The following is a 25,374-nucleotide window of genomic DNA, read 5'->3' as shown; positions in this document are numbered from 1 at the left end:
AACTGAAGCTGGTGGGAGGCAGTCAAGTCACCCCATCCTGGATTCCCCAGGCTGTCTACTTTTCAAAAATGTATAGGTTTGCTAGGTTTTCCTAGGTGCCGGCAGAGCTAGGGTACAAAAACTACAGCTAGGCAATCTGCCAAAAAAGGCTCATTTTTCACTGCGAGATTAAGGTGTGACCACGTTGCGTTTTGCGCCGTTTCCTGTCGCGGGCACAAGGCCGACCCACACAAGTGAGGTACCGTTTTTATCGGGAGACTTAGGGTAATTCAGATTTGTAAATCAACTGTTATTACCTATTGATTTTTCGTGCATTTCTCCCTTCCAAATGAAAGACATTGTGTAAAAAAGAAGCCATTTTGAAAAATTATCAATAATTCTCATGCTAGTATGAGTATTCCCAATTTTGAAAATGCGCAAATATGCACTGTTTCTAAACTCTATAATTTGTACTCATTTCAGAAATACATAGGTGTCTTTCATACCGATTTTTCCATGTATACATTTCCCCAGAATAATTGCTCTATACCCGGTACATAATAAAATACCATTGCAAGTTGCTGCTCAGTTTTTGGCTCTGGGTTCGTCGGGTTCTTGGTGAACCTACAAGTCCTATATATCCCCACAACCAGGAAGGTCCAGCGGATGTAACGGTATATTGCTTTCAAAGAGATGTCATAATTACAAGAAGTTACAGGTGAAAACGTTGACACAAAAGGCTGTTTTTTTCAACTAATTTTCAATTTTTCCAATATTTAACTGTTAGTTTCTATTTATTTTATTTATTTAAAGAGTTTTATATAGCGCTGGCTAGACCCGAAGGTATCAGTGCGCTTTACATGAGAATCAACAATGTAACAGAAAAAGATCAACAATTACACAATACATCAAAAAAATAGGCAATACAATTAGGAGAGGAGAGAAATGAGAGAAAAGTAGTGGAGGAGGCAGGGGAGGTGAGAAAGGGAGGATAAGGGAAGAGACAACAAGGAGAGACGAAAGGAAGTCTGTCTAAAGACCGACTGGGTAGGTGACGACCAAGGAGGGAATCCACGGCCCATCTCTCGTATAGCTAAACCAGGTAGCTCCATCGGGCATCAGAACATTCATGGATTTAGACAAATGACCCTTTCTGAATTCAGAATTTTGTCTACTTTTCTAAAATGTATAGCTTTACAGGATCCATTATTGCTTTCATTCTCATTTTTACCATTAACTGGAAGGAGGTTGAAAGCACTAAAATTAGCAAAAATAGGCTATGTCCCAGAAAAATGCCAAAACTGTGTGAAAAATGTTGGTCCTCTGACAAAAGACCGTCATTCCCTAAAAGCTGGGAAAATGGTGATTTCAGCCCCACAAACCCTTTTTTGATAACATTTGCAGGGAAAACCCCAGAGGCTTTCATTTGCAGCCCGTTTTTTCCCATTTTTCAGGGGAAAAAAACATAACTTTTACTGTATTTTGCTTATTTTCTGGGACCACTACAAGGGAATCCACAAACCCTGGGTACCTTTAGAATCCCCATGATGTTGGAATAAAAGGACGCAAAATTGGTGTGGATACCTTATGTGGTCAAAGTCTGCTGCACCTGCCCATTGATGTGTTGTCTTGGTGTACTCTAGGTGTTGTAGTTTTAGCGTGCTTGCTTTGAAGTAACTGGGCACTAGATATTAGGATTTGTCAACCTTCCTGGCCCAAGCCTCATTCAGCAGAGCCCTCCCTCCGGTATCCACCCAGAAACAGACTGTGCAGAGTGGCCTTCAGGCAGGAACTTCTCTCAGGGTACAATGATCTTACAGGCACTTTCTATAGACTGTGGCACCACGTGTCTACATAGAAGCTGGAAGTCAAGGTATCAGGTAAGGGTCCAGGCCTGATGAGATCTAGTGTTATGAAACTCTGGTCTCAGCTGCTATCTTAACAGGGGCTCAGACAGTATAAGCTGAGGTCCAAGACAGATGCCACTGCTTCTGTGAAGTGACTTATTGGACAAATCATAGATCACCTCAGCTACTTGCTCAGGATCACCCTGAGTGCAGGAAGGAGCTTGAAGCTATTTAAGTGAATCCCAGTCATGCCACGTGATGGTTGCTGCAGCCTGAATTTCCAGGTCAATTCACCCATGTTATTTTGATTTCCTGTACTGGTTTTATTGCAGGAAATCGGACTCTTGCTTAGTGCATGAGGGGTGAACCATTATGTGCAGTCTGTCACTCAGGTTTGGCCTTTCCCCCGTCCCTTTTCTCTCATTCTTTCCTCCTCCGTTGCTCTCTCCCTCTTTTCGACTTTCTCTTTCCTTCTCAGAGATGTAAATGTCATGTAAATGTCAAATGTTCTTATATAGCGCCTTATCACCGCAAGGTCTCAAGGCGCTTGCTTTGGGAACCCGTCCTGGATTTTCCCTGTGAGATAACCCATACTGGGCATCCCCAAGGTGAAAGCCAGGCATCCCACGCGGGGGGGCCGTAGTGGAGATTAAGCAAGCTATTGCCCAAAGTTGCAGAGTGTGAACCCGTGATTCGAGTAGGCACCGAAGCGAGAATTATCGAGTCCGTGGTCATTTGGGCTAAAGACCCTGCCGCGTCGGGAATTGAACCCTGGTCCCGGGTCTGACCTCTGCTTCACGGTCTGCCTCCTCTAACCAGTGAGCCACACTTCTCTGTATTGTTAAAAGGGGGGCTCTTCTAACCAAAAGCCCTCAATAAGACCCATGAGCCGGTTTTACGCAGACCAGGGACCTTACCGTTATCGAAAAGAGCTCTAAAGTGGGATGCAGTGAGAAGGGGCAACCACCACCCACCCCATAGGACTTCCAGGGCACTGGCGGCTGAAGTGTTGGAGGGAGCGGGTTGGTGATCCGAGGAGGTTTCGGTGAGTTAGGATACTGAACTTGTGCAGTGCACAGAAACGTCGGTTGGTGGTGTTTCATTGATATTCTATAAATCAATAAAACGAGAAATTTCAACGCCTGAATCATCCCAGCTGTGACTTAAGGTGTGACTTTTGCTGTCAGGCGGAACCATTTTATTTGTGATACAATAGGCGAGGAGCACTTTCTATTAGGGAATATGTAGTTTCGCTTCTCAACTTAAATAGGACTCACGCCTACCCATATCGGAGGGCCACTGCTTAAATAAAAAATTTTAAAAACACACGCACTTATCTCCCCAGTTTCAGTAAAGTCAGGTTTCATCTGCAAGTTACTACAGTAATTGTGATGGTTCGATTCAATGCAGATTTCTGTAGCCGGCACTAAACTCCATGTGTTATTTTATTATAAAAAAATAAATAAAAGAAGATCTGAACTTATTTAATGTAACTGGTGCTCAAAGCACTCTAATACCTTTTGGGCCGAACTCGCACTATATAATACTCTAAAAATATTTTACGTGCGTCTCCAGAATGTATATCTTTCTCTCCACATTTACCTCAATTCCGGGGACATTTGGGCTTTTTGGATTTGCTTCAAAGGAGATACTGAATTCCAATTTCTTGGTGATCATGCTTTGTTACTATCACCTTGCAACAACAATGACCTCAAGACCAGTGTCAGATCAGATAGCAGTAGCTTATGATAATTTCTCACCTGCCGACATTGCATTCCCTCGCGTTGTGAGGAGTATTGCGTACAGTGAGGGGTTTTGAACCCGCCCATTTGCTTACCTTTTATTGGCTTCATTGTTACTTTCATTAGCTGACTCCTAAAAATATTGACAAAGTCAACAGCTCTCACATAGGCGACTTATTGGCTTTGCCAATGCTTGTAAATGTAGTGGGCAGTCAGAGTCTGGCTCATTTATATATTAATGAGCTACATGCCCCAGTCACTTTTTCAGAACTCAGCCTCGCTGCCCCTGCCTACCTCCATTCAGATCGTGCTGCAAATGCAGGAACCTGCTTTGTGTGATACCAGCGGAAGATTCGATATTTAGCCCCTTGATCATTTGTCTAGAGCGAGCAGCAGAGCTGAGGAATATTCGTGCTACCCACTTTTGTAATATTGTGTTGTAATGCTGTGTAAATGTCCTCCTGGGGCTGCAAACACAGGTGGCGCATTTTTCTTCATTGCGCCAGGCGCACCTTTAAAAAGGCGGGCCCGGTGCAATAAAGGAATATGCACAGCATTATGGGGAATGCAATGCCCCCAGGGCAGCCACGAACTTATGCTGCCCTGGAGGCAGCGCATGCATGTGAAATACGGAGCGGCCGCTCTGTGTGTCTCTGTGCAGGCGGCAACCCACCTGCACTTTTAAAGGGGAGGAGAGATTCCCCTTGCAGGCGGGTGCAGTCAGTGAGTGCACCCGCTTGCACGGGGTGTCTGGTGGGGTCCATAGGACCCCCTTTGTCTCCTGCAGAGGGCTGCTCCCAGGAGGCACACTGCTTGTGCACCTCCTGAGGGTTTCTTTTTCTCTGCGCCCACGTTGGGTGCTGAGGCAAAGGGATTCCCTCACTTGCATGGGGCTCACCCCAATGCAAATGAGGGAACGGGCCTTGAAGAGAACACTGGCGCTTTATGTGTACCAGCGCTATTGGTATTACAGAGGGGGCCGCTTCTGTAATACCAAAGTGCCCTGGGGTGCACAAAGCAGTTGCAAACGCCCGTAGCGCCCCTGGGGCACTTTATGTAATATGCCCCCTGGTCCATTATCACAGGTAAAACAACATTCTGGCCAAGAAGCTGCACATACTCAAAGACTCTTATGATTGGGGAAGATGTGCAATTGCACTGCATGATTGGGTGGCCAATGCCTTTTAACAGTTCGCGTTGAATTGGCAGCACAAAGCTTGGATAAATATGCCCTGAGAAACCCTGTCAAGTTCAAATACTAGGCGGAAGGTTACCCGTTATTTGGGTCTATAAGAGAGAGCCAGCAAATCGCCTACCATAAGATTTAAGTAATCATAAAATACGATTATGCCTCACTGTAGAATGTATGATGAGCAGGTCTAGGAGACTTATTCGCATCTAGAATTTAGAGGTTGGTGCCAAATGAAGCATCAATGTTCTCAATTTGCAACGTGTTTTCAGGGCGTAATATAATCAGAGGAGGGAAATCATGTGAAACAAATTAAATAAGGCCAACCCAAACATACAGCATGTCTCATTATTAATGTTTAATGTCTTTCCTGGAGGAGGATAATGTAGTTGAGCTTATATGTAGTTGAGCTTATATAGCGCACAGCTACCCGCAGTGGGTGTCCCGGCGCTTGCTTAGGGAACCCTTCCTGGTATTCCCCTGTGAGATAGCAGGGTATCCACAAGGTGAAAGTCAGGCATCCCGCCGCGAGGGGCCGTTGTGGAGATTAAGCAAGCTATTGCCCAGAGTCGCAGAGTGTGAACCCGTGAGTCGAGGAGGCACCGGGGCGAGAATTATCGAGTCCGTGGAATTTTTAGCCCAAGACCCCGCCGAGGTGGGGAATTGAACCCTGGTCCAGGACCGATCTCAGCTTCCGGGTCTGCTGCCTCTAACCCCTGATAATGCTGGTACTAACATCAAGGAGGAGAAGGAACAGGCACTGTGTATAAAAAGAGGACTACTGGCTGGAAGTCTTTCAGCTACACATACATATACAACAGAAAAAAGAATTACTTTGTTTCATTTGCATTTTACTGCAGGCAGGAAAACTAAAATTACAGACACGCCAAAATGCTGTCCATAGTGTGGAGCAGTGAAGAAGTCTCTTTAACACACATGCTATTTAGCTTGTACTAGTCTGCAGAAATATTAACCTGAACTTTGACTGGTTCTGAGAATAAGATGAGTCAGAAAAACCGAGGTTAACCTCTTCTTGACTTCTTTTTGACTTGCAAAAGACCTTAAAATTGTTTATATAAAAAAAAAGACAGAATATGTGTTTTACAGCCAAGGCGGCGCTTCAGTGGTGACACAGAAAGTGGAACTACCCAATATGATAAAACTCAATCTCTGAAACAGTTGTTAATAGTTTCTGTGATAGACAGGACTATATAATGTTTTCCCATTACTAATTTCCACACAGGATGGGCATGCTGAATGAAGATCAATTAAATTTGAAGGAACGCGTGTCTTTTGAAAGTATAGTCTGATGTGTATTAATAAACCAATAGCTTTGTTTTTTGTATATTTGGATACCAAATCATTTTTATCAATCATCACTAACAGACCATGGGTAAATCTTGCATCAGAAGTACAAGATACACATGCAACACTTAAGCATGTACATCATACAGTTGGGAGGGATTGTAAAAATCCAAAAGATGCCTTAAGATCACCTCAGGAAAACACATAACCCTGTGCTCTTGTATGAGAGAGGTGTAGGGAGCTGAGGATAAGCATGTTTGCATGCATTGGACAGGGAACACAGAATTGGACCAACCAAGGGAGACACTGGGTATGTCACCATTGCCAATCACTCCAAGTATCGCCAAACTGTAAATCTAAAACCCTCTCATCCAATTTCCTTCCTCAACATGTACTCAACTTTCTCCCTAAACCAACTTTCACCTAAGAGATCAGACACATGGCAGTCCTCCTCCAGCACATCTCCACTAGGTGGCCTACCACCAAGAAGTTCCTGGCTCGAAGGGTGTAGTCTTATTTTTCAGAAGGGGTCCGGGATCTCTGCAGCAGCACAGATCCTCGCATATTTAGCTCTGTGGTTACCTTACCTGGTACCCCACCCCGATTGAGCTGCCCTGGCTGCTTCATCTACCCAACAGCCCCTCAGAGAGAGAGCTTCAGGTGAAAAGAAGGGCTGCAGGAGACACAAAGGGCAAGGGAACAGGATTTGCAGGTAAGTGGGGTGCTGGGCGAGTGTCTTAGAGGGAAAGATAAGCTGCAGGTGACCAATGGTTCAGGGAGGTTTAAAGAGGAGTCAGATCCAGGTAGCATAGTGTCGCCCATCTAGACCAATACACAACTACAATCAGTCTCACTCAAGTTTCATAAAGGAGAGAGAGATAAAGGGGGCCCTGTTGAGCTTTGACTAGCCACCATCAGTAAAGCATGCCCCCAGAAACCCGGAGGGCTGCATCAGCCAGCAGGGTCCATCCATCCCTGCACTGTGCTGGTTAAAATACAATTTCCAACTGCATGCTCCATGGTCTTGGACAAAGGACTAAAAGGGGCCACATGCTTCACATTGTGTTTCCGGGAAAGATCAGCTACTTTTTAAGACTGTGATGGCTTCACTTGCTGAATGCTTACATTGATGTGAAAAACATATAGCCTAGGCACACAAACGGCAGTAAACAGAAATGATAGCTGTCTGTAGAGAAATCACACATATCAATGGCAATTGTCTTCAGGATGAAAGGAAAAGGTCTTGTTTGGATCAAGTTGCAATCTTTTAATCCTTTTCAAACACGAAATAAAGATGGACAAAGCCAGCCGACACGTGTTTCGTCGCACAATGGAGAATTGCTCCGCGACTTCTTCAGGGCTGGGAAATGGATACAATAAATACAATGAATGTATGACATGTACAAAGACAGACATGCTAAGGGCTTTACAACTTTAGCCCTGTCGTTGATATGTGTGAAAGAAAACACGCGTGGAAACCCAACCAACCTCACGTTGTGATAGCTATGCTCATTAAGAAAGGAATGAAGTTGTCCCAGGACAGGTGAAAATAAGTGTGATACACAAAGGGGTGTGGGACAATAGTGGTTGTAATTCAGAAGAAAAAGTGATTTCCAAGTTGATGTTGCTAAGTAAACACAATTATCGACTACAAAGATCAAAGAACTAACAGTACAAAAAATACCTGTGAATATCTACTGTTCGTATGTAAGAGCTGCAGAGCAAAAAAGATGAAAAGAAAAAAGGTTGTAGATCAGCAGAAAGGAGGGTAAGTAGAAAGCATGAATGTAAAGAGAGATCGGAGTGGTGATCAAAAAGAAACAAGCATTGGAAATGCAATAGGTCTCGCATTAGGAAAGTTTGAGCTATTGGTCTTATAAATGATTTTTTTTATTTATGTGTTGTTTTTTAAAATAGCTAAGTTAATAGCTTTGTCATTTACAATGCCAATAGTTCTAACTTTCGCAAATGTGACACCTATAGCATTTGTAATGCAACATGTTTTGTATTTACGTGACTTAGATGTATTGATATTACAATTAACAATGGCTTTTAATTTTTTTAAATAATTAATACTTAAATAATTTATTTAATTTGTAATGTCAATAGCTTAAACTTTTGTAAATAACGTTCGTGAAGATTATGTTCAGTGTTTTTTATTGTGACGAAAATCCAAGAACAGAAGTGAAATATTAACATATTTTTGTGATTTGTAATAAAGCTTGAAAACAGCTTGAAACATTGAAAGAACATATTTGAACCAGTGATGCTGTGGTGGTGCTGAGTGATGCTATGGTGGCGCTGAGTGATGCTGTGGTTGCGCTGAGTGATGCTGTGGTTGCGCTGAGTGATGCTGTGGTTGCGCTGAGTGATGCTGTGGTTGCGCTGAGTGATGCTGTGGTTGCGCTGAGTGATGCTGTGGTTGCGCTGAGTGATGCTGTGGTTGCGCTGAGTGATGCTGTGGTTGCGCAGAGTGATGCTGTGGTTGCGCAGAGTGATGCTGTGGTTGCGCTGAGTGATGCTGTGGTTGCGCTGAGTGATGCTGTGGTTGCGCTGAGTGATGCTGTGGTTGCGCTGAGTGATGCTGTGGTTGCGCTGAGTGATGCTGTGGTTGCGCTGAGTGATGCTGTGGTTGCGCTGAGTGATGCTGTGGTTGCGCTGAGTGATGCTGTGGTTGTGCTGAGTGATGATGTGGTGATGCTGAGTGGTGCTGAATGATGCTGGGGTGATGCTGAGTGATGATGTGGTGATGGTGAGTGATGCTGGGGTGATGCTGAGTGATGATGTGGTGATGCAGAGTGGTGCTGAGTGATGCTGGGGTGATGCAGAGTGATGCTGGGGTGATGCAGAGTGATGCTGGGGTGATGCAGAGTGATGCTGGGGTGATGCAGAGTGATGCTGGGGTGATGCAGAGTGATGCTGGGGGGATGCAGAGTGATGATGTGGTGATGCAGAGTGATGATGTGGTGATGCAGAGTGATGATGTGGTGACGCAGAGTGATGTGATGCAGAGTGATTATGTGGTGATGCAGAGTGATGATGTGGTGATGCAGAGTGATGCAGGGTGTAAAAAGAGAGAGAGGGTAAAAAGGGGGAGAGGGTAAAAAGGGGGAGAGGGAAAAAAGGGGGAGAGAGAGGGGGAGAGAGGAGAGAGAGGGGGAGAGAGGAGAGAGAGGGGGAGAGGGTAAAAGGGGGAGAGGAATAAAAAGGGGGAGAGAGAGGGGGAGAGAGGCGAGGGGGAGAGAGGAGAGAGAGAGGGGGAGAGAGGAGAGAGAGAGGGGGAGAGAGGAGGAGAGAGGAGAGGGAGAGGGGGAGAGGGAGAGGGGGTGAGAGAGGGAGAGATGAGAGAGAGGGGGAGAGAGGAGAGAGAGAGGGGGAGATGGGGAGAGAGAGAGGGGGAGACGGGGAGAGAGAGAGGGGGAGACAGGGAGAGAGGAAAGTGAGGGAAAGGGAGAGAGGGAGGGTAAGAAGAGAGGGGGAGGACGAGAGCGAAGGACGGAGGGGAGGGGGAGGGGGAGGGAGAGAGAGGAGAGCAAGCAGAGGGAGAGATGGGGAGGGGGAGAAAAAGGAGAGCAGGGGGAAGGTAAAGAGAGGGAGAGAGGAGGGAAAGAGGAGAGGGTGAGAGGAGAGAGGAAAGTGAGGGAAAGGGAGAGAGGTAGACGGAGAGAGGGAGAGTGAGAGAGTGAGGGGAGATTGAGAGGCATTAGAAACGAGGGGCGACAGAAAATATTTATACCGGCGAACCTAAATGTAGATACAGTATGTACTCAAAGAACCAGAAGAGACAGGGAGGCGCTATACAAAAGTCCGGGGAGTATCTTTGCTTGCACAGCCGCGTGGTCTGGGAACAAAATGAATTTGATTGGTCAAAACTTAAGCATGAACCTCTCAGGTGATGAAGTAAAGCACAAGTGACAAGGTGCAATGTTGATTTGGATTTATTGTTTGTCGTGTGGCAAGTCTAATTTCGGGTGAAGAAAATAAAAGCTTGAGAAACGAATCACTCTGTACCGGGCCAACAACTACGTGTGCGTTCCTCGTGTCCTGCTGCTCTGAAAGGTGGCTATCCGTCATTTGGAGCATTTTAAATGGCAAAAGGGGACATCCAGCATGCATCTGTCAATCAACCTCAATGTCATAAAGCACACACAACCACCAGGATGAGGTAGGTTAGAAAATGTGAGACAGCACCACCAAATTGGACGACACAGTCATGTGATCTTCAGCATACTAACACCCACACAAGAGATTCATAGATTTTCTCAAAAGTGATGATTTTTTTCAAGCTATGAAATGACGTTGTCAAACGCCAATCAATACACAGTGACTTCAACGAGACAAGCAGCTACTTACCAAAGAGAAAACAGCTGCTGTAGTTATTTTGTCCAGGGGCATTTATTAAATAAAGCTGATCACTTTCAGCTAAAGTGCCCTGGTGATTGGATCACGTGGTGTGGGCTGTCACAACAGTAATTGTGTCTGTTCCTGCATTGTTCATTTTCCTACTCTGCAGCCTTCTGAGATTGTGTGACTGGGTGTCTGCCTATGACAGACTCCTGTGACAGTGAATACATTTCCTGCAAGACAAAGTTCTTTGTGATTGAAACTTATGAGCGGGTCTATCACTGTGCTGCCTGTGGCGAGTGCAAACTACAATCAATTGGCACAGCTTAAAATAATATTTTTTTAAACATAATTTTATTATGCCAGTTTCAAAACAACTAGTAGTTTCATTTAACCTGCATTAACAGGAGCATTTTTGGAAGTCCTTTACTGTAGCCTTTATTTAAACAAATAAAAAACCAGCTCAAACTCAACCCAGACAAAACCACCTCAAACTCAACCCAGACAATCTGAGCTGGTTTTGACTGGTGGTGCATCCAGTCCCTGGACCCCTATGTTTTGGCCCCCTTCACTTGGTTCCCCCCCTTCACCTTCTCATTCTGTTAAAACACTTGGGATCACGTTAAATCAAAATCTAACTTTGCACTCTCAGATTAGTATGGTGGTGTCCTCCTGCTTTTTCACCCTTCGCACTATCAGGAAAATCTCGAGATTTTTCTCTTTTCCCGCTCTCAAACTCATCATGATGGCAATGGTCTTATCACGGCTGGACTACGGTAACATCCTGTACAATGGCGTCCCAGCCTATGCTCTCCGACGCCTACAGCTGGTACAGAACCAAGCGGCACGCCTCATTTATGGCCTCCCCAAATTCCATCATGCCACCTCTGTACTAAAGAACTTGCACTGGTTGCCTTTTAGGGAGAGGGCTCTCTTCAAACTGGGTTGCACTGCGTTCCAGGCCCGAGCTGGAACCGCCCCAGCCTTCATAAATTCGGCAATCTCCAGCTACACACCAGCTAGAGAGCTCCGCTCCTCTTCTCAATCCCTTCTTTCTGTCCCTCGCTTCAGGAAGATGAGGATGGGGGGGTGAAGTTTGCGGTCCTCGGCCCTACTTTCTGGAATTCCCTCCCCCCCCAACGTTCGATCTATCTCACTTTATCATGATTTCCGTAAGGCCTTAAAAACCTATCTCTTCCTGCAAGCATTCCCAGCCTAGTCCTTCCACAGCTGCTATCTGGGTTCTAAAAGTCCTTAGCGCCAAGAAACCGCCAGGTAAAAGCGCGCTTTATAAGTGTTTTTAAATTCAAAATTCAAATAGGAGCTTTGGCAGGAGCGAATTCAGAAGCTAGCAGGGCGGCGCTACACGAATGTCCGGTGAGTATGTTTGTTTACACATCAGCGCGCGGCAGGGAGGGGTTTCTTCCCCTAAGTGACTGTGCAGGGATTAGTGACAGACTGAGTAATTTTCATTGAGCTGACAGAACTAGGAAGCTGTGCAGCATCATCAAAATATAAACAAAAAGTGCGATGGTAGTCGTGTTATTCCACTGTTGCACATGCATTAGAACGCGGAATGACGCATGCGCCATATTCTTTACTTTTTCATTGGTCGATCCTATCTGGCGGCCACGGCTTGTGTTGGTTACATCAGCACGAGAAACAAGAGGTGGTGAGGGGAAAATGGAATGAGATGGGATGGGAGCGGAAGAAGGAAGAGGAGACATGGTGTGGAGATAGAGAGGCGGAAAAGAGACACCAATATGAAGAAGGGATGAGGCGGGGATAAGGGAGGGATAGAAGCTGGAAGGAGAGCGTCGGGGGAAGGGTAATTTATGGTGAAAAAAAGGAAATGAGTGATGAAGAGGTGGAGAAGAGAATACGAGGGGCTTAGATAAAGAAATAGGAGAGGCGAGGAGGAAGGGAAACTGGGGTAAGGAACAGCCGACGGAGGAGAAAAAACCATCTGGGGCAGAGGAAGGAAGAGAGATGAAAGTGACTGCAGAGGAAAGAGAGGGATGAAAGTGCGACAAGGAAGCCGGGGAGCAGCGCCGCCAGGCTGAAGGGATTAGGGGAGATACGCTCCAGTGATGGAAGGAGCACAGACCGCTGTGAATGTCAGAGCCGCAGATACGGGCCCGGTATCTCCGCTGCCATCAAAGACCCAGGTGTCCTAGTCGAGCCTGGCGCTAGCGGGCACGAGACGGAGCTTGGAGACCCGTGACGGGGCGGAGAAATGGGGTGAGAGACAGAGGCCGACAGAAGCAAAGATACCCAGGCAGGGCCGCACACTAAAAGAACTAGGAGACAGAGGCAAGCGGAGACAGGAAGGCTGTAACAGAGGAAGACAGAGTGAGAGAGTGACAAACATGCAGAAACGGAGGGAAAGACAGAGAGAGAGAGACAGGGAATGGTTGGCAGAGAGATGGCGACAGACAGAGGCAAAGAAAGAGCCAGACAAAGGCCGAATGAGATAAGCAGAGTCAGACAAGTACAACAGAGACAGAAACTAACGAACAGCCATAGAAAGATCTCAACAGCAACAGACTGAGGCAAAGACAGAGACAGGTAGTAACAGATTTGCAGATAAAGAGTTGGCAGAGACCTACAGAGTCGGAGAAAGAAAGAGACTGGCAGGGGCATGGAGGCAGAGTTTAAAAGGAGGTAGATAACAAGACGGAGGGCATTGCTGTGGGGAGGGGGGAGGAGAAATGCGACACGGCTGCAGTAGGGGGCGGAGCGGGGAGAGCGGCGATGAGGGAGAGACACGTCCTGGCGGCCGTGAATAGTGTGAAGCAGCAGGGGCCTTTGAAGTGAAGCTAAGCTTCACTTCAAAGGTGTGGGAGGAGTGCGGCTGAGGGGAAGCTTGTGGGGCGGAGCGGGAAGAGCTGCTGGGGAACAGATGGCTGGCGATTTGATGCTGTGCACGCGCATTTTAGGTCAATGCGCTTGCGCATTGACCTAAAAGCGCATGGGCACAGCATCAAATCGCCAGCTAGGTAAACCTCTGTTTAAGCCCCTATAGTCTCGCTCCGCTCAATGCGCATGCGCATTGAGAGGCGAGACCTAAAAAGGGAATAAGTGTATAAAGTGAGGGTGCTGCAAAAGGACATGGAGTAAGCGAGAAAAGGAAACCAAAGTACCAATAACAAAAAAAGGGAATCAACAAGAGTGATAAGGGCGAAAGAGATCTTGACACGAAGGGAATCTTACCCCTCGACCGGTATTAATTCCAACCCAGTCGGGCTAGTGTGTAGGTGGATGAAATGGACACAAAACGCTAGTAAAAGTAAAGACAAAAACAAAACTGAAGCCCAGGTAAGGCAACTCAGTCCCAGCAAGTCATAACTAACGTTTCTCAAAAGATTACGGAGTAAATTAATTGTTACGGCTTACCAGTGAATTCGGGAGCGGAAGTTACCCACTGCCAATAATCCACCAGAAATTTAATATAAGCACGTTCTGTCAAAGAGAATTGGATAAAAGGACCGAAATTAACGTGCTTGAAACGTTGAACAGTCGTCAATAAACTGTGATTTGAGAAAACACAAACATCCAGTCGTGAGAAGTAAAAGGCTACCTGAGTTTTAATGTATCGATACACATATGGTCATGTGCGGGTCCCTTGACAGGCTGTATAGTCAATCACGGGAAAATTCTAAAAATACAAATCAGTGTGTCAGCTTATTTAAAAGGACTCACGTAGAAAAAATGTAGTGATCTACAAAACAATAATCTTGTTTAGACCGAGGCCCCAAGTTATAATTCCAAATAAGTCCTATCTTACAAGTTTCCGTCAGTGTGGACTCTCAGGTTAATCACTCGATGCCGGGTAATGAACGAGTGACGGCGGAAGCGCCGAAAGTGTGGATATCTGAGGTTCTAAGGACCCTGATCGAAATGCAAACTTTAGAGCGTTTCATTCTTGTGAAAGCTACTAATGAGTGTCTCGATGAAGACAGAATATAGTGGGAGAATAAAATGAGCTTAGATACTCCAAATCGCGGGATATGAGCGAAAAGGAGAGGCCGTAATTAGATTAAAAAAAAGACTACCGGGTGTAGAAATTCTTTCTTATCATTGTCAAATAAGAGCAGACTTAAAGTCGCTGCGGAGTATAAAACGTTGTCCCTCATCACTTTCAAGTGAGAGAAGAATGGAATGCCATTCTGCTCAAAATGTGCATCAAAATAAATATGCACTGTTGCGGATCTTGAATTAAATCCCCATGAGGTGTAAGTATTAAAAATGATAAAAGCACATGTCAATGGAGAAGCTGTAGCGAGAGAGAAGAAAACTGAAAAGGACAGAGATAAAGCACCAGTATGTGAAACATTTGAATCATTGTTTCTTACATTTATAACGATATAACCAATCCGTTTTGGTGATGAGTATAGATACGTTAGTTGGAGTCAAAGAAGAGTTCTAATGTATTCATTTATAATCATTGTTAGGGAGGAACAAGTAGGCAATGACAAGAAAGAAGTCCAGGTCCCCAATCTTAGCTCCAAATCCCTTACGCCTGAAATGATTTCTTTACTCAGCAAAGGTCTTAGTTTCAATCCTTATTCATAAGGGGATATATGCAAACTAAAAGTAGATCTTTTCAAATGTGTGAGACATCTGAAGATCAAAAAACATTTTGCTTGTACCAAATCGTTGAATAAAGGTATAAGAAACATTCCAACTGAGTTTGGTGCTGATGTATTAACAATTAATGATGTACATGCCACACAGCTGCTGCTTTCTATTTCGGACAATGAACAGACACCATATGACATGGAGAGGTTTACTTGAGGAACTCAACATTGAGTCTGATTTTAGCCTAGTCAGTGGATTGAAATTAAGTCAAAATGGAGACCCACTCTCACTGGGGGTAATGTCATAGACCGTTTTCATAAACAGGTTCTTGCTGATATGAATAGAATGAATAACAACCATACTAAACACACTTTCAGATTCAAAGATAATCTCACGCGGGAGGAGAGGTCGGCCTTAAAAACATTGTGTGACGACACTGACATCTTAATCAGAGAAGCGGATAAGGGCGGTAATGTGGTGATAATGGATGTTCAAGACTACAATAATGAGATTTTTGCCCAACTTAATGATCCTACTTGTTATGAGCGGCTGATGCATAACCCGATAGGACCTCTTACAATTGAAATCAATAAGAGATTACATACTTGGCATCAAGCAGGACTGTTAAATGACGATGAATTTTTATATCTGAAGATTTCCAAACCCACATATCCTTGGTTGTACACTTTGCCCAAGGTACATAAGCATATGCCCTTTCCTCCTGGGAGACCTATAGTCTCAGGGATGGGGGGGCCCACAGAAAGAATCGCTGAATACATTGATCTGTTTCTGGGACCTTTGGTACAGAATCAACCCTCATACATCCGTGACACTAAACATATACTCAGCTTGCTTGCTGATTTGGAATGGCAATCAGGGACTATTCTAGCCACACTAGATATAGTATCCCTATACACTAGCATTGATCTAGACTTGGGCATGCGGGTCATTACAAGACTGACCTGCTACACAATACCAACTACAAATATGCTTATTTCAATGATGGAGTTATTACTGAAGAATAACTTTTTTCTGTTCGACAAGAACTGGTACAGACAATTAAGAGGGGTGGCGATGGGGTCTAAATTTTCCCCTTCGTTTGCTAACCTAGTTATGGTTTCTTTGGAAGCTGATTTGATTTGGGTCGAAAAAGGTGCTCATTGGATCGACTCGATAATTTTTTGGGGTCGATATATCGATGATTGTCTATTACTATGGTCTGGTTCACAACAACAATTGGATGAATTTCATATGTTGCTCAATAACAACACATGGGGAATGCAATTTACTATGGAATCCAGTCTCACACATATTGAGTTCTTGGATCTAGAAATCTATATTAAAGACAATCATTTACACAGCAAACTTTTCAGGAAATCCACTGCGTGTAACACAATACTTCACGCAGAGAGCTCCCATCCGATTCACCAGATTCACTCAATACCTTACAGTGAATTCTTGAGAGCAAAGAGACATTGCAGTGAAGATTCTGAATTCATAGCTATCATGGATATGAAAGAACGTTTTAAAAAGAGAGGGTACCATCCAAACTCTCTTTACAAGGCAGAGCGCAGGAATATGAATGTTCGCAGGGAGGACACACTCACTAAACAGACTAATCGACAAGCACAGAAACAGACAACCAGAATGATCACAGAGTTTAACAATCTTCATACCCCTTTAAGAAAGAGCTTCAAAAAACATTGGGCTATTTTACGATCAGATAAATTACTCAATGAGTTTATAAGCGACTATCCACAGATAACCTTTAAGAAAGGAAGAACTCTTAAAAACAGACTCAGTCCTACGGTACCTCGGTCAATTTCGACCACCAATTGGCTTACGCCACGAACTCTAGGCTTCTATAAATGTGGGTTTTGCAGTATGTGCAGGTGGGCGAAACATGGTACAACACAATTCACTGACTTTGCAGGGAAAAAATTTGTTATCAAAGACAACATTAACTGCACCACCAAATTTGTGACTTATGTGATTGAATGTTTGTGCAATAAACTATATGTAGGCAGCACAATCAGGTCACTTAAAGAAAGGGCAATGGAACACATTAGGGCCATTCATAAATGAGATGCCAAATACCCCGTAGCGTTACATACTGCTACATGCCCAGCACAGGGTACTGACAAAAAGGTGTCTTTCTTTGGAATTGAAACCACCCATGCAAGTATTCGTGGTGGCAACAGAGAGCTCCGACTTAGGAGAACAGAGGCTATGTGGATTCTTCGCTTACAAACCGTGGAACGGGGGTTAAATTTTGATCAAGAAATGCAATATTTTCTGGGTGATTAGCAACTCAACTCATGAAATTCCAGATGCTCATTACAAATTCTGATTATAACATGAATTGGATGTGTTGTTCTGTTAGGTAATCTGGCCAGACACTTGTAACATACAGCACGCCACTTTTAGCCTTGCATGAACTTAATGTGAAAACAGAACGGACGTCATGCAGCTCATGAAATCTATGTCCTTGTTATTGACAACAAATGTAACTCAACAGTTAGAGAGTATTCTTTTGATACTCCACTCCTTTTACACCTACTGTCACTGGTGTGTAACTATGATTGTACTGTAATGTATTGTTTTGGCTCTGAATGACACTCATGTGCAACAATGATTATAAATGAATACATTAGAACTCTTCTTTGACACCAACTAACTTATCTATACTCATCACCAAAACGGACTGGTTATATCGTTATAAATGTAAGAAACAATGATTCAAATGTTTCACATACTGGTGCTTTATCTCTGTCCTTTTCAGTTTTCTTCTCTCTCGCTACAGCTTCTCCATTGACATGTGCTTTTATCATTTTTAATACTTAAACCCCATGGGCATTTAATTCAAGATCCGCAACAGTGCATATTTATTTTAAGGCACATTTTGAGCAGAATGGCATTCCATTCTTCTCTCACTTGAAAGTGATGAGGGACAACGTTTTATACTCAGCAGCGACTTTAAGTCTGCTCTTATTTGACAATGATAAGAAAGAATTTCTACACCCGGTAGTCTTTTTTTAATCTAATTACGGCCTCTCCTTTTTGCTCATATCCCGCGATTTGGAGTATCTAAGCTCATTTTATTCTCCCACTATAGTCTGTCTTCATCGAGACACTCATTAGTAGCTTTCACAAGAATGAAACGCTCTAGCGTTTGCATTTCGATCAACCAATCAGGGACCTTAGAACCTCAGATATCCACACTTCCGGCGCTTCCGCCGTCACTCGTCCATTACCCGGCATTGAGTGATTAACCTGAGGGTCCACGCTGACGGAAACTTGTAAGGTAGGACTTAATTGGAATTATAACTTGGGGCCTCGGTCTCAACAAGATTATTGTTTTGTAGATCACTACATTTTTTCTACGCGAGTCCTTTTAAATAGGCTGACGCACTGATTTGTATTTTTGGAATTGTCCCGTGATTGACTATACAGCCTGTCAAGGGGCCCGCACATGACCATATGTGTATCGATACATTAAAACTCAGGTAGCCTTTTACTTCTCACGACTGGGTGTTTGTGTTTTCTCAAATCACAGTTTATTGATGACTGTTCAACGTTTCAAGCACATTCATTTCGGTCCTTTTATCCAATTCTCTTTGACAGAACGTGCTTATATTAAATTTCTGGTGGATTATTGGCAGTGGGTAACTTCCGCTCCCAAATTCACTGGTAAGCCTTAACAATTAATTTACTCCGTAATCTTTTGAGAAACGCTAGTTATGAATTGCTGGGACTGAGTTGCCTTACCTGGGCTTCAGTTTTATTTTTGTCTTTACTTTTACTAGCGTTTCGTGTCCATTTCATCCACCTACACACTAGCCCGACTGGGTTGGAATTAACACCGGTCGAGGGGTAAGATTCCCTTCGTGTCAAGATCTTTCGCCCTTATCACTCTTGTTGATTCCCCCTTTTTGTTATTGGTACTTTGGTTTCCTTTTGTCGCTTACTCCATACCCTTTTGCAGCACCCTCACTTTATACACTTATTCCCTTTTTTCTTTTTTATCACCACTCCGATCTCTCTTTACATTCATGCTTTCTACTTACCCTCCTTTCTGCTGATCTACAACCTTTTTTCTTTTCATCTTATTTGCTCTGCAGCTCTTACATACCAACAGTACAGGTATTTTTGTACTGTTTGTTCTTTGATCTTTCTAGTCGATAATTGTGTTTACTTAGCAACATCAACTTGGAAATCACTTTTTCTTCTCAATTACTTGATTTCAACAACCACGATTGTCCCACACCCCTTTGTGTATCACACTTATTTTCACCTGTCCTGGGACAACTTCACTCCTTTCTTAATGAGCATAGCTATCACAACGTGAGGTTGGTTGGGTTTCCACGCGTGTTTTCTTTCACACATATCAACGACAGGGCTAAAGTTGTAAAGCCCTTAGCATGTCTGTCTTCGTACTTGTCATACATTCATTGTATTTATTGTATCCATTTCCCAGCCCTGAAGAAGTCGCGGAGCAATTCTCCATTGTGCGACGAAACACATGTCGGCTGGCTTTGTCCATCTTTATTTCGTGTTTGAAAAGGATTAAAAGATTGCAACTTGATCCAGACAAGACCTTTTCCTTTCATCCTGAAGACAATTGCCATTTATATGTGTGATTTCTCTACAGACAGCTATCATTTCTGTTTACTGCCGTTTATGTGTGCCTAGGCTATATGTTTTTTTTTATATATTCTGAGTGTGGATTTTTCTACACCCTAAATTAGGGGTTTTAAGGGCTTATCCCCTTGCCTTGGTTTGCACCATATATACTCATTTCGCTAATTATACGTATTTGCGTGACTAGCTGAGCGCCTAAGCAAATCCCTGGTCCTGCTAAAAACCCCTCCTTCTTAGAATTACTTGCTTACATTGATGTGGACTGAGACATATATGCTCAGCACTGGGAGCACTCTTTTGAAAACAATGAGTTATGTGAAGCTATCTCATCCTTCCGTCCATTGGCCCATTTTCTTGTTAATATTTGTAAAAAAAACTTTTTTTTTGTAGACAAAAACAGGATTTTAGCTACGAAATCACAAAGGTTGGCAAAGAACAGCTTGGCCTAGTGACAAAAGGTTTTTAGAATTGATTTTACAAACTCCTCCCAAAGATATCAACTATGCACTAATTACCCCTTGAAAACATTAATGTAAAAATACAACCTACCTTGTAAACTTGCACATGGTAGCAGCCTGGAATTTCCAAGCCAAGACTAGCACTTTAAATTCTGTTGGGTCCACGCAGAGGTCATTGCAAAAGTGTTCCATTCCTTCCTCAAGGATGGCATCTTCTCGTTCATCTTTATATCGCCTAAATAATTCCTCAATCCGTTGCAAAGAAGACTCCTCCGCTCCCAAACCCGGATCTTTTTTCTTTGTATCACCAGAGGGTGCCGGAGGCTGGCTAGACTCTACTGCAGTATCCATTTTCTTTGTTCCATTAACAAGAATATCCCCAGAAGCTTTACCACATGCAAATGATGACTCCTCTTTGTGGCTACCACTTCTTTTGCCTTGTGACTTGCTGCTTTCTCTGTTGCCATTTTTACTACCCAAAGTAGAAGAAGGATTCTTGCATTTAGTGACACACTGGCCCATCTTTAGTACGCCTGACTTTAAAGCAGGCCTCCTTGGATCAGACACCCTCTCCAGTGAATTTTCTTATTCCTCTGCATGCCATTAATAGTGGCAGATGAACCTAAAAACAAAGTTAACAAAATGGTATTAATAGAGTCTTAATCACACTAAAAATCAGTTAGGGGGCATATAGGCTAACCAATTTCTACAACAATAAACGGCCATAATAACAATTATTGAACACTGGTTTATTATATGACTAAAGTGGGGAAAATTAAAGTTATCAACCTCAAACAATAATGACGTATTCTAATGATCTTCATGCTTTTTTGAAACAAGCCTTTCTGTCAGATGAGGATGTTTTAGATTTTAAAAGCTAGAACAATCCATATTTTCTGAGGCAATAAGAATAAAGTTCTAACTGGACATTAAAGACACTAAAAACGTCAGTGCCATTGTCATCACCGAAAATTTCTGGAGGTTCTTCACAATAATGGATAGAATGGTTTGTGCCAGACGGTAAAGGAATAGTAAGCAAATCTATGGAAAAAGGCCAATGCTGGAGAAGGAAAATGTACTTGCATGGAATCCTAGTTTACCACCATGGGTATCTTATTAAAATTCATAAACTTTAGAATATATATATATATATATATATATATATATATATATATATATATATATATATATATATATATATATATATATATATATATATATATATATATATATATATATATATATATATATATATATATATATATATATATATCCATATATCCAAAACACTGTTGCTTCTGCTGCAACGCTGTGACCCGTTGAAAAGTGGCGTACACTCCGGCGAAGCAGCCGGAAACTTTAGTATACCATAATCATATCACCGTACAGTACGCTCTCAGGAATCACAAACCATCCAGAAGTAAGTTTAAATCTTCAGTTTAATCACACAACGCGTTTCGGCGACTTGCCTTGATCACGTGTGATGAAAGTGTGTGAGTGTGCCATTATGAATCAAGTTACACCATCAAAAGTGAGGTAGGACTGCATACAATATACATTATACACAAGTGCAAAATAGTGTCGGCCATCTTGTAACGGTGTTTTCAACCTAAGTAACGTAAGTAATACAATATACAATAAATCAAAAGTATATACGTTAGGTCAATAAAGAATTATAACCGGAGGAGTGTTAGAATCTTACTCCACATCGAGCCTACTGACAAAACAGGGCCGTAAGGTATTTCCTATGCGTTAAAATAACCATCGAACAAATAGTCATTGACATAGTGTCCAAAGTAACATCAGACCTGTGTGACATCATAAATGTAGATATATGCAATTCATTTCCCATGTTTTAGACAAGTGTCATACACTAGCATCCTACGTCACAAATGTCTGTGTTACTCATGTCAGTTTATAACAAAGACGTCCTGGAATTGTAGAAAAACATATAAATGGTATGCACAAGGAAAACCTCCTGTTAGTGTACACAGGACCGATTTTGGCCACCAAAACATAGGCTTATTCAGACCTCCAAGAATTCCTCATAGCAAAGGTCCCATAGATGAAAACTGCCAGTGAGACAATTCATGACCTTTGTTGTGCCGGCACCGGCAACGTCCCGACCATTAAGATTTTGTGTCAAAAGTGAAAAAGATTAACTGACCGTGAATCTAAGTGACTAAGAAATAAAGCAGGATCAAGAGCCAGAGACAGGGAAAGGTGCCCAAACTATAGAATCCATTCTTACTAGAAGACCCTGCCTGTACACCTGTAGTAAAATACACAAAAAACATATATAAGAGTCAATTAAAATTACAAAATACAAGCACACATACAGACATGTACTTAGAAGCAAATAGAAAACATGGCAAAAACTTGTTCAAGGCAATCAAAATACATCAGATCCAGATACGGGTGACTCCAGAGGATACACAGATCCCTATGTATTGTCCCTCAAGTGTACAGCTAGCTCTTCATCCCAGTTAAGGCCACCCGGATGTTTACTCTGAAAATTGATGATATGTCTGGATTCATGTTGTCTGAGGGATAGTAGTCTGTCCCCACCCCTCGGACTCCCTTGTACTTGTTCAATGAGCATATAGCTCAGCAAATTAGCATCAGAGAAATGATGTTCTCTAAAGTGGCGTGCCACCGGGTATTTGGGGTCCTGATTGGTTATTGCCCTGCGGTGTTCCAGAACTCTTTTTTTCGCACTGCATTTGGTACTACCTATGTACCACAGGTGACAAGGACATTCAATAATGTACACAACATAACTGGTACTACACGTGAGAAATTGTGTTATTTTTCTCTTAACCCCATTGTATTCCAGGTCACTTTTAAAGGTACTGTTGCTGCAGGCTTTACAATGGCTGCATGGGAAAAAACCCTGCAGACCGTGTTCATTGTTGTCTTTGTATACAGTAATATCATTTCTAGTAACCAGATCCCTGATGTTGCGATTACGTCTGTAAGTTATACTAGGTCTTTCTTGAACCTGGCTGCCTATGATGTTGTCATGTTTCAAAATCTGCCAATTTTTAGCAACAACTTTTTTAACTCTTGCAGATTTCGCATTAAAAGTGAGTATTAATCTGGTGGTGTCCTGCGTCTCATCCGATGCATGCTCAACATTCTCCAAAGTTTCTTTTCTGTCAACCATCTCAGCTCTTGCCATAGCTCGCTTAATGACCCAGTTGGGATACCCTCTTTCCCTGAATCTCTCTGCTATGATGTCTCTCTCCCTTTCAAATGATTCCGTGGAATTACAATTGCGTTTTGCCCTTAGCAGCTCTCCATAAGGTATGCTCCATTTGAGCACCTCCGGATGACTGCTAAGGGCATGCAGTACACTATTGCCTGCTGTATCCTTACGGAACAAGGAAGTGCAGATTTGGTTGTTCTTTATCTCCAATCTAACATCCAGGTACTCAACAGCGGTGTTACTAATAGCTCCTGACAGTTTGATATTGTATCTGTTGATATTCATATTGTCTACAAAGGTTTCAGCTTGTTCCTTACTCCCCCTATAGACAATAAACAAATCATCTATATAGCGGAGCCATACCACTACTCTCAGAAAATCTTCCTTGAGGGTGGTACTGCCATGGATCTCCTGCTCCCAGTATCCCATGAATAGGTTAGCGAAACTAGGAGCAAAGCAAGAACCCATGGCAGTACCGTTGATCTGCCTGTAGAGGGCGCCATCAAAAGAAAATATATTGTTTTTCAGGCAGAAATCAATCATAGCCATGATCATCACATTGTGTTCAAAAAAGTTTACAGATCTATTTCGCAAGTAAAATTCACATGCCTCAAGTCCCTGTTGATGGTCAATAATGGTGTACAATGAATGTACATCCAACACCAGAAAATACCAATCTGATTCCCACTTCAGGGTGTCTATTTTGCTGAGGAAATCTTTCGTGTCACGTAAATAACTTGGTAATGTGACCACATAGTCTCTAAGAAAATGGTCAACATATTTGGAAATATGTTCACTTATGCTGCCTATCGAGGAAACTATGGGCCTACCAGGAGGTTGAGTTTTATGTTTGTGGAGTTTAGGTAGCAGGTACAAAATGGGAAGAATGGGATGATCCTTTTTAAGATAACAAAACTCTTCCCATGTTAGTAATCCCTGATCTCTCCACATGCACAGTTTATCCCAGATTTCAGTGATACTGTCACTGTAGGCAGATCTCATAATTTTGATATAATACTTCGCATCACCCAGTTGGCGTAAAGCTTCTGAAATGTAGTCACTTCTATTGAGAACCACAATATTACCCCCTTTGTCCGCTGGACGTATGACAATGGAGGAATCATCCTGCAGGGATTTAAGTGCGTTTCTTTGTTTGTTGGTTAAATTGTTGGTCATGTTATCCCCCTGATTATTTTTACCACCATGTTTATTCCTAAGTTTCAGTAAATCTTTCACTGTACACTCATGAAAGGTGTCTATATTATCATGAGGGAGAGTGGGCATGAAGGTAGAACGTGTTTTAAAATTGGTATTGGCCGCCGATCCTGCCTCAAAACCGGCTTCTCTCAGTCTATCAGCAGATGTGGTGTATACGTTTCCATTTACTGCTGGTGTATCTAATTCAGCAATAGCTAGGAGATTATCCACATCACCTACAGTGAAATCACCATGTTGCCTACTTTGTGTCAGATCTCTGTTAGGTCCATGTTCCAGTCTTTTCAGTTTGTACCATTTTTTCAGTTTCATTTTACGTACAAACCTGAACAAGTCTATACGTGTCTCAGTGAAGTTAAAATTAGCAGTGGGACAAAAAGAAAGGCCTAAGCATAAAGTACGTTTCTCTAGTTCACTGAGTGGTCTCTTCGACAAGTTAACAACAGTGCGATTTACCATTCTTATATCCATTATTTGGCCTTGGTGGAGCGAGTTGCCGGTCTTCCCATGGCTCCCTTTCCTTTGTCTGTATTCCCAACGTTGGTGTAATCTTTTTTTGCGGTTTCTTCGTTTCTTCGTTCCTGTTGTTGATGTGTGGTTTGTCCTCTGCCACGTCCCCGACCTCTCCCTCGAGCTCTCTGTGGGGTATCTGTTCTTGTTTTTTGTCTGTCTTTTTGCATCACTCTGAATTCGTTTAAAAAATTCACTTTTTTCGGTATTGGGTCGGATCCTGAGGCTTGTTCAAGTGAGGCTTCTGAATCAGAGTCGCTGATCGCTGGGATTTCGATCGAAATATTAGAAGCAGCTGCTCCCGTGAGTTCATTCATTTCTTCTCTGTATAGATGGTCATATTTCCTGCTGAAAG

At 43.0% G+C, this 25,374-nt stretch overlaps 1 protein-coding gene across 1 annotated transcript in view; it reads right to left on the bottom strand.

Moving 5' to 3' along the window:
* DCUN1D3 (defective in cullin neddylation 1 domain containing 3) overlaps window positions 1–25,374 on the bottom strand; it is a 109,569-nt gene that overhangs the window by 19,719 nt on the left and 64,476 nt on the right. Inside the window, exon 3 of the mRNA XM_078665079.1 lies at window positions 20,178–20,708. Coding sequence (XP_078521205.1) covers window positions 20,178–20,608 — 431 coding nt within the window. The 5' untranslated portion in view covers window positions 20,609–20,708. The remainder of the gene's footprint in view (window positions 1–20,177; window positions 20,709–25,374) is intronic.

This window comes from Lissotriton helveticus, chromosome 10 (assembly GCF_964261635.1).
Source record: "Lissotriton helveticus chromosome 10, aLisHel1.1, whole genome shotgun sequence".
Classification (NCBI taxonomy): domain Eukaryota; kingdom Metazoa; phylum Chordata; class Amphibia; order Caudata; family Salamandridae; genus Lissotriton; species Lissotriton helveticus.
The sequence above is the reverse complement of the archived record's forward strand: the minus strand, read 5'-3'. Positions and strand labels throughout refer to the sequence as shown.